The following is a 14,061-nucleotide window of genomic DNA, read 5'->3' on the forward strand; positions in this document are numbered from 1 at the left end:
GGACCAAACAAGTCCTAAAAGATTTCCAAATACATGTACGGCTAATTTCAGTTTAACTGTTTAAAATCAGATGATTCAGTTTTGTCAAGGTACCGTCTGGGCGAATTATTTTTGAAACATAATGAGTGTAGTATTTTGTTACTCCTGCATGAATATTCTATTCATTGCAACTTAAAATTGATAGTTTCATGTAAAAGACGTAAATCAAATAGTTTCTCCCTTTTTATCTATATCAGTATATATAGTATAAATGATTATTTTTTTAATTTGTCAGTTGTATAGCTCTTTCTGACAACCAGACCCTTCGTTCTATATGGACTTTAATGCTAAAATTGTACTTTATTTGTTTAGCAACTCAATAATGCTAAAACTGTATCTTATTTGTTAAGCACTTCTCGTACAGACTTGTGTCTTGGGTTTGAGGATTCGGATTTTCAACATCCTTATTCGACTGAAAGTGGCTGTGACCTTATACATTCTGCAAAGACGTTACGGAAATATTCCACCTAGTCATGGATTTTAAAATAGGCACTAAATCACATCTTCTTATATCTATATAACTTTATCAAACCTTTATAACAACCGTATTAAATCTTTGTTAAGATGTACATATCAATAGATATAGGAAGATGTTGTATGAGTGCCAATGAGACAACTCTCCATCCAAGTATCAATTTATAAAAGTAAACCATTAAAGGTCAAAGTACGGCCATATATGTATAGATAGCACTACCACATCTAAATCTAACATCTGTTGAGATGTCCCTGTTATAAATGAACAGATATCTATATAACAACTGTATCTTGTGTAATTTGAGATGTCCCTGTTATAAATGAACGGATACTTATATTACAACTGTATCTTGTGTATTTCGAGATGTCCCTGTTATAAATGAACGGATATTTATATTACAACTGTATCTTGTGTATTTTGAGATGTCCCTGTTATAAATGAACGGATACTTATATTACAACTGTATCTTGTGTATTTTGAGATGTCCCTGTCATAAATGAACAGATACCTATATTACAACTGTATCTTGTGTATTTTGAGATGTCCCTGTTATAAATGAACAGTTACCTATACTTACAACTGTATCTTGTGTATTTTGAGATGTCCCTGTTATAAATGAGCAGATACCTATATTACAACTGTATCTTGTGTATTTTGAGATGTCCCTGTTATAAATGAACAGATACCTATATTACAACTGTATCTTGTGTATTTTGAGATGTCCCTGTTATAAATGAGCAGATACCTATATTACAACTGTATCTTGTGTATTTTGAGATGTCCCTGTTATAAATGAACGGATACCTATACTTACAACTGTATCTTGTGTATTTTGAGATGTCACTGTTTATTACGAATAAAATTAAAAATGGAAATGGGGAATGTGTCAAAGAGACAACAACCCGACCATAGAACAGAAAACAGCAGAAGGTCACCAACAGGTCTTCAATGCAGCGAGAAATTCATGCACAGACATCATAACACAATTGAATAAACCTTTTTTTAGATGTCTATATAATGTATAGATACCCATATATATATATATATAACTAAATTTACATCTGTCGCGATGTTCCTGTTACAGCTAGCGCTGTATCTGAATGTTTTTAAAAAGTAAAAGTCTGAGATGTCAATATGAATAAACAGTTACCAATACTCATAGCTGTATCCAAATGTCCATATATAAATGTACAGATACCAATACATAGACCACCTCCGGGTGCAGTATTTACTCGCTGCGTTGAAGAACCATTGGTGGCCTTCAGTTGTTGTCTGCTCATTGGTTTTTGTCTTTTTAACATATTCCCCATTTCCATTCTCAATTTTACCAAAGCATACAACTGTATCTTAACGTTTATATTAATATACAGATACCAATTCCTATAACTATATCTAAATTTCTAATTAGATGACCATATGAATATGCATATACCAATGCACACAATTGTATCAAAATGTGAAATGAGATGCCATATGAATGTTCAGATACAAATATTACAACTACATCTTACATCTGTTGAGATGTCCATAGGAATATACAGATTTCATCATTTATATGAATTATTTTTAACAAACAATAACACTGCTGAAATGTGGTTTGCTGTTTGGGATGTATAAATACATAGTCACATCTGAGTGGTACTTGATTTCCCATGTAAACAGTGTTCCATGTATTTACTCATTTAACTCAAAACTATATTAGGCTAAATTCAAATAATAATTAGTTTAATTATCATCTGTGAATTCAATCTTATGGCCCAAATGTCTGACATACTCATTAAGATGTGTAGTATTTCAAAAGTGGTGCTAAATTGTTTTGTTGCATATATCCATTAAAATTGAAAAGTTCCAAACAATATTTATTAACAATACACAATATATCATCAAACAAATGCAATAATTATCACAGATAGTTTCTTCCATTTAACAGACTTCAGCCAGGTCAATCTTAATTATCACAGATAGTACTTCCATTTAACAGACTCCAGCCGGGTAACTTCAAATCAGCCAATAAATCTTATCTAAGTGAATACATACAACAAACTGTTTCACATAAGTTTCCAATCTTGATTGACTTCAGCATACTGAGAAACCTTTGGGGACACACCAAGATACAAGGTAAGCAACTGTAAAATCAAATGTGTAGTGATACACATAGAAACAGGATGAGAATTAATAAAAATGAAATGTGTGGTGGCACACCAATAGCATGGGTTAAATTAGATTTGCACTAAATGCTTAATGCAAAAAAGAATATTTAAGGATATCTAAAGAGCCTATGTCGCTCACCTTGGTCTATGTGCATATTAAACAAAGGACACAAATGGATTCATGACTGAACATTCTTGCTTCTTACAATTATATCTATAATGAACTTTGCCCATTAGTAACAGAGAAAAATATTTGGTAAAAATTTACATAAATTTACCAAATTAATGAAAATTGTTAAAAATTTAATATAAAGAGCAATAACTCCTTAAAGGGTCAATTGATCATTTAGATCATGTTGACTTATTTGTAGATCTGACTTTGCTGAACATTATTGCTGTTTACAGTTTATCGCTATCTATAATAGTATTCAAGATAATAACCAAAAACAGCAAAATTTCCTCAAAATTACCAATTCAGGGGCAGCAACCCAACAACGGGTTGACCGATTCATCTGAAAATTTCAGGGCAGATAGATCTTGACCTGATAAACATAGTTATTTCATCTCAGATTTCCTCAAAATGCTTTGGTTTTTGAGTTATAAGCCAAAAACTGCATTTTACCCCTATGTTCTATTTTTAGCTGTGGCAGCATCTTGGTTACTTCAACAGGTAATGCCACACAATTTTTAAACTAGATACCCCAAAGATGATTGTGATTAAGTTTGGACTTATCTGGCCCAGTAGTTTCAGAGGAGAAGATTTTTGTAAAAGATTACATAGATTTATGAAAAATGGTTAAAAATGGACTATAAAGAGCAATAACTCCTAAAGGGGTCAACTGACCATTTCGGTCATGTTGACTTGTTTGTAAATCTAACTTTGCTGAACATTATTGATGTTTACAGTTTATCTCTATCTATAATAATATTCAAGATAATAACCAAAAACAGCAAATTTCCTCAAAATTACCAATTCAGGGGCAGCAACCAAACAAAGGGTTGTCCGATTCATCTGAAAATCTCAGGGCAGATAGATCTTGACCTGATTAACATTTTTACTCCTTGTCAAATTTCCTCTTAATGCCTTGGTTTTTGAGTTATAAGCCAAAAACTGCATTTTACCCCATATGTTCTATTTTTAGCCGTGCAGCCATCTTGGTTGGTTGACCGGGTAACACCACACATTTTTTTAAACTAGATACCCCAATGATGATTGTGGCCAAGTTTGAATTAATTTGGCCCAGTAGTTTCAGAGGAGAAGATTCCCAGTAGTTTCAGAGGAGAAGATTTTTGTAAAAGCTAACGACGACGGAGACGCTGGACGCGGGACACCAAGTGATGGGAAAAGCTCACTTGGCCCTTTGGACCAGGTGAGCTAAAAATGTACTTTATCCATAAAAAGATGACTTTTTCTTTTAATTTTACAGAAACCATTTACAAACATTCAATGTACAATTCCAGTTTAATATTACAATGTTAGCTACTCTTTATGTTAAAGTCTTGATGGAGCTTGGGTGTGTATGTCTTTAAGTATAACACAAATTAATGAATTTAGTAAAAACAAACTTCCAAAATCTAGGGTGATTGCTAGAAGTCTTGTTAAATGAAAGATTTGAACATTATTATTCTATCACAAAATGCTATTTATCATTATAAAAGCTAGTCTACATAGGTCCAGTTCCCATTCAAGCCTCTAAACTTAGTGTTCCATGTAAAATTGGACAAAAGTAACCCCATATTATGGCTGACTAGTAAAATGATTAATTTGAATTGTAATTGTAAAGTATCTTTTTAAAACCATGATTTTAATTTTCGAAAAAAAAAAACCCAACTGTTGTCAGGTTCTCCTTTTAATATTATTTTTATTTTTAGTCACATTAATATATATATACTAAGTATAAAGGTAAGATTGTCATAACCACATCTATCCAAAATGGATCATAGAACAAAAAAGGATTCCTGCAACTATAGGTCACCCTATAAACTTCAATAATGAGCAAAATGCAAAAAATATTATGAAATTTATACTTGTACTTGTGATTATCATGAAAGAAAAAGGTCATCAAATTAAGTTTGAATGCACAGAATGCAAATCTGGGTCAACAAGGTTATGTGTATGAAGTCTTTACTTCAAACATTGAGGGTGTCAAAACTGGCCTAAACAACAAAACACTGCTAACTTTTTCTATAAGGCTAAAAGAGTATTTGCCAAATAAATACTAGATTCTATCTTTCCATATTGTATCTCCATACAATTCTTATTTAAACACTTTCACAACAGTATGGCTATATATCTAATGAATCTTAGAAATGGACAATGAATGCACTCCAATAAATGGACACTGTTGGTATTCTAATAACTGACAACGTTTTGATAAAATAATAGAATAAAATCACTGACAGTTTCATATTTGATTGAAAACTGATCAAGAACAAAATAAAAATTACTTAATCATTAACATAAATATTGATTTAAATTGAAATAGATAAATATTTCTATGACAGATCTTGTACAAATTTTTCTATTAAAATATTAAATATCAAGTCAGTATCATTCTGTAATCTATTACTTTGGCCACCATCATTTTACTCAACCGGCCTGGCAAAAGGGGGAATTTAATCTTAATCTTTGTGAATTGTATGTAAAACACTAACTTGACTGTAAAAAAGAATACACTAAACATATTCTTTCAAGTCTTTAATAAATTCAAACAGACCTGAGCTTAACATATTCTACTTTGCCATAATACCAACTACAGTAAAGATTAAGAAAACTAAGTACACCCAAATACTGTTCAGTACAATTTAAATGAAAAATATAAAATTGGCACTATTCCAGATTGTTCCAGTAAATACAGTTCAGTTAAATTTCATATTCTTTCATTTTAATTTAAGTGTTTCTATTTTTTGACATTTCATCAAATAGATTTCAAGATGAGAAATATCATAACAGTCTATCTATTACAACTCGATTTGATGGATTCACATCTATAATATTATAATAATTAAATCTTAACATGATAAAAAAAGGGAAAGGTTACACATTTACAAAGTAACAAAATCAGTATAAATATTCAGTAATTGCACTCTGTAAATAAAGCAAAAACAATTTCTGGTCAGTCATCTGACCATGTCTCAAACTTAACAACTGATTAAAACAAACAACTTTGTCAGCAGTACATTATTTTATGAAATGGGGGAGGAGGATTTCCCTCTCCTCTCTTCATAATGAAGTCCTGTAAAGCTGGACCAACAATAGCTTAGAAGTGAAAAAAAAACCCAATGAAAATTTTGTAAACATTTCATGTTGACAGATTAATAGAGAGTTAACTTACCAGAATTTAAAAATAAATGGTACTCATCCAAGTATCATGTCAATAAACAGAAACTACTTAAATGAAAAATATTAAAACTGAAATGGACTAAATAAGAAATTAGAAAACTGTACATAGGGCAGCCCTTGCTCAAGGAATTTCTATAGATTGGTTTCAGGCACATGTATTTATCTAATCAAAACAAATAAATTATTAGAACTGCAGAGAAACGTCTGTTTGACAAAATGAAGCGTAAATAAAATACAACATGATCAATTTGAAAGTCATGAAGTTACAAGCAGAGTTTATTGTAGGACACTTAGTATCGACTGCCCATTTATTTCACAGAAGGATAGTATACTATTCTTGTTCAATAGAAGTAAGGTGTACCATTCCAGTTGACAGCTGCCCCAAACCATCTAAAAAGAAAATTAAATTCTAAAGAAGGGTACATGACAGGTAAAAATCATAATTCAATGTTGTTAGAATAAAATGGTCACTTGTTAATTTATGTATCATTGTCATTTTGCTTAGTTTCTTTTGTTACCTATTCTGAAATCAGACTGACGTCTTTTAAACTGAGTTTTACTGTGCATACTGATGTGCATTTGTTGTTTCTACATTGGCTAGAGATATAGGGGGAGGGTTGAGTTCTCCTAAACATGTTTAAATCTGCAACATTTTTGTGCTTGTCCCAGAACAGGAGCCTCTGGCCTTTGTTAGTCTTGTATGATTTTTAATTGTAGTTTCTTTCATATATTTCGAAGTTTAGTATGACACCATTTTACTGAACTAGTCCACATTCTTATTTACAGTCTAGGTGAGGAGCATCTCAGAATGCGGTATTTTCTTGCTGCATTGAAGACCAACTGGTGGCCATCGGCTGTTATTTTATCTTTGGTCTCTTTGACATATTCACCCTTTCTGTTCTCAATTTTATTATAGGTCAAATTCTCCTTCTCCATATATATATGTGCTTACTTTGTCATAATACATTGATCTAGCTGAGGAATTTTTCCTTCTTCATTCAGTCTCACTAAGTTTGTCCTACCACATATTTTACGTCCATGTCGAGTTTCTAAAATTTGGTAAAAAGAGGTACAAGACAATAAAATATGAATTGTTTAACTATCTTGAATATACAATTTAGGGTAATGCGAAATCTGTTAAAAAATTAATGACAATATACAAGTCACCTTTTTTTTGTGTGTAAGAATTAACAGTAAAATACACAAAAGTCTCATTTTTTTGTGTTTCTCTGCACAATTGGAAATCACTTTTTTATGTTCAGTGCAAAATCTGGGTTGAAATCTTAAATTTAATATACATTTTATAATTTCATTTGTAAAGAAATACAAAGATGTGGTGTGGTTGCCAATGAAAACTATCCTCAGACCAAAAATCAAAACAAGAAAAGGACCAAATGACCAAATTCTTAAAGATGTTTACAAATATATCATAATTCTTAATTAAGTCTTTTAGCAAACATTTTGAATAACAAGACAATTTACAATGGAAATTAAACACTTGTTCAATAACATAGGCATATTTCAAGTACGATGCATTTCCGTCAAAAACTTTTGGTTTTGGTGAACATCATTCGGGTTTTTAGGGGCATAGTCACTTCCTTCCAAAGTTGAGAGGGCGGTTGAAATAATATGATGCTGTATTGCACAAATTATTCAACAAATTAGTTTCTTATAATAATCAGCACTGCTGTTATTAAGATATTGTGTACCTACAGAACAAACATTAGCCTGCATAATGACAATCAGGAAGACGCTTGACGAACTGTAATAGTGCAGGGATACAGACAGTTCCCTCTATTTAGTAAACAACATCTTAAAGGCAAGCATTATTGACAAAATTTGCGATGTAAAACATAGCTTTAAAGTGGTCAATTGTACTTGACCATGCCACCTACTGTTGTAATATAACACTTACCAATATTTAGAAAACATTTTGGATGGTTTGGCAAGCCAGTATAGTAATATAAAGTAAATCTATTTTCTATCCTCCAATCACTGACTAGATCTAGGTTTATACTGAACAATAGTCCTATCTGTCCGTTAATGTTTGTTATCCACATTGGAAACTTGGGAGTCTTTAACATGCTACCAACCTTCAACAAAACAATAAGAATACAGTTATGTAATAAAGATAATTTGAAATAAGCAATACACTTTGTCTGCTAATAAAATCTCCAGTCAACTCAGAATTTATATTCCCAATTCTAACATGACGTCCTTCAAACGCTTTGCGTACACACCCGTGGTAAAATATGAATATATTGCATTGGCTGTTCCAATCATACTCCCACGTCATATGTTTTTTTATGAATGAAGTACCCGACGTCATAGAATGATGACGTTATAATTTAAGCATTTTACGGGAAAATACACGCTTTTGATACCGAAAATCATCACAACAAACGTAAACAAACGATGCTAAAATGTGGTATAAGCCCATATTTTTTTTATATACATATAGAAGACATATAAGTAAGTTATCATTAAAATTCATCCAAATCCATCTAATTAAGTTTTGTGCACAGTTTGAGCATGTTACTTATTCTGTTTGCTCCATTCTTTTACGCCAATCTAAAAGTGCGTTAATTTATGGGAACGGCAAATAATGGCCTCCACCTAGGGCGCTTCGATCCAAAAAAATGCCGTATTGTCCTATTAGAATCGAAATAATTCATGGGGGCTTGAATATATCTAGATTTTACCACGGGTTGTCCCTTTATGCCGATATTTTACCCCTCGCTATCGCTCAGGGTAAAATATTTGTCATAAAGGGCCAACCCGTGGTAAAATAACGATATATTCAAGCCCCCAAGAATTATTTCTTAATTATAGCTTTCAATTGTAAATACTAGTCTTCATTTTGTTATGTAAATCTGAGCATCTAACAAATACAAACTAAAATATAAGGTCAAGAATGTAAATAAAGTTTTATGTAATTTTGTAAGGATGTGTAGCATTATAAATATTAGACCCCTTTTAGTACTAATACTAAGCATTTAACACATACAAAATAAAATAAAAAGATTAATTTAAGTGCCTGTAAGCACTGAAGGGTGAAGAGTGCTTTAATGTATCAGTGGAAAGTAAAATTAAACAGAACTTTGCATAATGCAATGGTTGTAGTTGATTCAACTATGATTCTGGACAAAGGAAGGTAACTCCAATTTCTAAAGATGACTTTAACAATGACATCATGGATATTTTAAGAACAGATGTTGATTACTGCACCTTGGAAAAGTTACTGTATGCAATTTTATTTTGTAAGTATAACAGTTTTTTGTGACTTGAATATCTGAGCATACATTTCATTGATAAATTACTGGAAAAGTTCATGGAAAGGATGTATAGAATATTATGATCAATTGCACTATGTTTTGTGAATCTCAACAGTAGGGATAAACCTTGGAAGTTCTTGATAGTCCTAAAGGGTTTGATTGCATTGCATTTCATGCAATCCTAACCCCAAAACTGAAACAAATTTTCAAGCAATTTATTAAATATACCTCAGTTTTTGCATCAGAATCTTCAGTTTTATCCCAGAATAAAAATCCTATTTGACTTCTTTGTTTTATACCTTTCAATGGTTTCATCTACAAATGAAAAAAACAATTTTCAATCATACGACTCAAAATACAAATTTAAGAAATATCACCACAGAATAGCATGTATGACAGTTTTTTTTTTAAATGCAGAAATCTATATACATTATATGTAAATCTTGTGGAATGATTGCCTATGAAACGACTATTCACCAAAGTTCAAATGAAGTGAATGTAAGCAATTATAGGCAACCATGCATATGGCCTTCAACAATGAGATTAACCCATAAAATAAAGTCGGATATGTTGGAATGTAACTGACCCCTTTTCTGAATTTAAAATGGCATGTGCTTAAGGGTTAACACTTACACAACAGCCCAGGTGCAGTAATTGGATCAATTTCAAATTTTAATTTGGAATAAAGGCTGCACTAATGAAAAAAGAAGATATTTGATCACTAGTTGCAATAGATGTCAATATCAATGCTATTATGAGTTCTCTAAAAGTCTTATATTTTAATTTATGCAGATGAAAATATATTTCAACTTATAATTAGAGAAAACATTAACATTATTCTTGAACCTTTTGAATACATTTGGATTGTTAAACAAACGAAGCAACAACTATATTCAACTTATCATTTTTATTCATTCAGCATAAATAATCAGATCTTTATAGTACATATAACAAGAATGTGTCCCAAGTAAACGGATGCCCCAATCACACTATCATTTTCTATGCTCAGTGGACCGTGAAGATGTAATTTGGCTTTAAATTTAGAAAGATCATATCATAAGGAACATGTGTACTAAGTTTCAAGTTGATTGGACTTCAAATTCATCAAAAACTTAAACCTGAAGTGGAACAGACGGACAAAAGAACGAACAGATGGACGGACGCACAGACCAGAAAACATTATGCCCATCTACTATCATGGTTGGGGCATAAAAATCTAATGTATTTAATATAGATGTAGAGTGGGTGGCGCCCATTCGCCATGAACACATTTTCGTCGTTTTGCTATTTTTATTGTAAATTTGTGTGCCTTTACCCAGGACTTGCATAAATAGACTGTTTGTATTGTTCGAACAGTTGATATTCCTCTTTACCTCATTTCTAACACTATTCACACATATAAAGAAATATGCAGTTGTTTTTAAATATTTTTTAAGCTATTATGTAAGATTTATATGGCAATCATGTGATGTCTTAAAGTAAATATTTGTGAGAAAAATTGTATAGGAATGATCTCTCAAGCATAATCAATTAATTACAAACTTTCGTTTTTATAATAAACTAGGAGAATGAGGATGGTCGTATCATACATTGCGTATCATACATTGCGGTGAAAATGTGTCCCCCATGGTACACAAGTCAAACAACTTGATTTCCTCTTGAGTTTACATTCATTTTTTTAACAATTAACCAATGTTATCCTTTATCAAACATTTTGTTTTCATATAGTAAAATTTGTGAAACCTACATAAAAAGTTTCAAATATTCCAATGTAGGTCGGATGTAAGTGAAAATGAACAAATTATGCAGTGAATATGGGTCACTCACTCTATAAATAATATAAAATTATATCAACACTGGTAGAACCAAAATAAAACAGCTTTTTATCTAACTGTGTTGAAAACTGATTTTTTAGAGCTATCATCCCGATTAATAATAATGATAAGCTAACATTGCAATTTAAAGAGAATTTTAAGTAAGACATACTAATGATTTCACCAATATAATACACCTTTCCATTAAGAAATTGAAGTATTTATAAGAAAGCTTTAAGAGAATTAATTAGTGCTCTATTGAAGCATGTATATGTGCTATATAAGATAAAGTCAAAGAACCCTTTAAAGCACTGTACCAAAAAAAATACACAATTAGAGCATTAACTGGTGCTTAAGTTCTATTTAAGCATGTATATGTGCAATATAAGATTATGTCTTAGGACCTTTTAAAGCACTGTACCCAAACAACCACCAAGAGAATTAATTGGTGTTTAAGCTCAATTTAAGCATGTATAAGTGCTATAGAAGATTACATTTAAGAACCCTTTAAAGCACTGTACTGAAACAACCACCAAGAGATTTAATTGGTGCTGAAGCTCTATTGAAGCATGTATGTGTGCTATAGAAGATAGTCAAAGAACCTTTTAAAGAACTGTACCGAAACAATAACCAAAGCAATACCATGAAGCTAATGTGGTTCATAAATCATTAATCAAATTCCTTATATATTCAAAATTGATATATCTCATTTTATAATCTATCTAAAAATTTAAATTAACATTTAACTTGTTGTATACTGAATCAAGTAATATAACTGACTCTTGCTTATTTGTTTTTCCTTCATTTTTTTACCTAAATAAGGGCGTTAGTTTTCTCGCTTGAATTGTTTTACATTGTCTTATCAGGGCCTATTATAGCTAACTATATGCGGTATGGGCTTTGCTTATTGTTGAAGGCCGTACGGTGACCTATAATTGTTAATGTTTGTGTCATTTTGGTCTTTTGTGGATAGTTGTCTCATTGCCAATCATACCACATCTTCTTTTTTATATTACTTAAGGTTCAGTGGCAAATATTTGAAGTGTATTTAAGATTGAATACCATTAGGTCTTCCAATATCGGTACCCAGGAGAAGGTGTAGAGTTTTTACTAACCCAGAAAATGAAGACCTCCCAGGTAGGGTAACATATTTTACATATTGGCTCAAACCACTAAAATTGGTACAAGAAAGTAAAAGAATACACAGCACAATTATATTTCCAGTGATGGAGGTAATGCCATTCTCAAAAACGCTGCCTCAACTGAGCAAGATTCAATGGCTTTGTTCATTGAAAATATGCACAGAGTTTTGGTTTCAAAGATAGATAACTCAGATCACATAAGATACTGGTAAGTCATAAGCAAAATGGCACATTTAGTCTATTACACAAGATGATGTTTAAAAACAGTTATGTCAAGATTTATGATGGCGTAGATCCATCAATCACTATTAGTAAACATACTGTATACCTGAAGATTCATCATTAAATTTCAGATTCAGAATTATCTTTTCATAAAAGTAAAAATAATGCTTCAAACTTCTGTAATAAGAGTGGCCAATAATAGAGTGCATGGTTCTAGAGGAAGAGTTTTTTTTAGGACTACAGTATTTTAGTGGTTAAATTTACTGGAATGTTAGCTGTTTGTCATATTTAGGAGAGGGATAGTTTGTAAATGTGAAATCAGGTTGAAAATAATATACTAAGTATAAACTGTAAAAATAAGACACGAGTGCTGGTGCATATTATTTACTAACAAACAAGAAACATTTATACTATTTATAACTTATATGGTGTTAAGGACGAAAGGAAATTAATACCCATGTCTCTTGATAAGTAAGATAGAAAGTAATAGTAAATAAAACTTTCTATAAGCTTTGGTTGTAGGCAAATAAGATGGGAAGTAATTAGTAAGTATAACTTTCTATAAGCTTTAATGGTAGGCAAAATTACTTACTGATAAATCCTGTACAATTATAAGTATTATTTTATACAAGTGACATAAATTCTATTGAACGTTTTGATTTAGTTTTTTTCTTTACCTCTAAGAAAGCAGCAAGATATATCTTTCTTATCATCTTCTTTTTCCATTTGCCCTTTTCACAAATACTTTTATTTTAAGCCTTGTTGGAAACTATTCGTTTGTATAAATATCTTTAAAATCAAGTTTGAGTCAAAATTGTATTGGTGTAATAAGTGTGTATAAACATTGACATATATGTGATCTCTGTATGTTATTGTGAATAAAAACAATGACAAAAGTTGTATAAATAATATTGGTTAACTTTGTGTATTAATGACATATGTTAACTTTGTGTATAAACAATGACAAGTGTTCACTTTGTGTGTATACATAATGACATATGTGACCTATGTGTATAAACAATAACATTTGTTGACCTTGTGTATAATAAATGACATTTGTGGCTAATGTAAAGTGACATACCAGCATTTTACCAAACTGATTATACACCATATTTCCATTGTGTAGATGTTTGACCGCCTGTCCGGTCAGTAACAAGTTGATAAGAGCTTGTGAACACTCCTCATTGTCTGTCAACAGTTTGTCTTTACTCTCTTCTGTAAACTGTATATCTTCTTTAATTCTGTAAAATGTTTAAATTATAGGTCTGTACTAATACTAAGTATCCAGATAATTCATGAGAATCTCCAAGTAAAAGAGGAAAGCAGTTTATAAGGATTCACATTTTTAGATAAATTCTAAGAAATGGTGTAATAAGGCAGTTCAATCCCTGCTCTGGTGAGAAAATTTCAGGGACTGGCTGCAGAGATGTTTCGAAAAAGTCTGAGAAAAATTACTTCCCTTTCACAAAAGTTTGGTAAAAACGTTAACTTTCGGGCAAGTAGATTTGAAAGTAATCAAAATAGTTAAAATCTTTTTAAGAGATGGACTAAAAATGTTACGAATGATACCAATTTGATAAATATAAATGATGTCTGCGATC

The 14,061-nt window shown here is 31.2% G+C and overlaps 1 protein-coding gene across 2 annotated transcripts in view; it reads right to left on the reverse strand.

The window, feature by feature from the left end:
* Positions 1-4,063: 4,063 nt before the first annotated feature.
* The window catches only part of LOC134712680 (inactive ubiquitin carboxyl-terminal hydrolase MINDY-4B-like), a 28,642-nt gene continuing 18,644 nt past the window's right edge, over positions 4,064-14,061 (reverse strand). For both annotated transcript variants that reach the window (XM_063574450.1, XM_063574449.1), the window contains 5 exons: positions 13,542-13,701; positions 9,511-9,597; positions 7,923-8,100; positions 6,960-7,056; positions 4,064-6,397 (listed from right to left, as the gene is read on the reverse strand). In XM_063574450.1, the coding sequence (XP_063430520.1) occupies positions 6,349-6,397; positions 6,960-7,056; positions 7,923-8,100; positions 9,511-9,597; positions 13,542-13,701 (571 nt within the window). In that variant the 3' untranslated portion in view covers positions 4,064-6,348. The remainder of the gene's footprint in view (positions 6,398-6,959; positions 7,057-7,922; positions 8,101-9,510; positions 9,598-13,541; positions 13,702-14,061) is intronic.

This window comes from Mytilus trossulus, chromosome 3 (assembly GCF_036588685.1).
Source record: "Mytilus trossulus isolate FHL-02 chromosome 3, PNRI_Mtr1.1.1.hap1, whole genome shotgun sequence".
In the NCBI taxonomy this organism is placed as follows: domain Eukaryota; kingdom Metazoa; phylum Mollusca; class Bivalvia; order Mytilida; family Mytilidae; genus Mytilus; species Mytilus trossulus.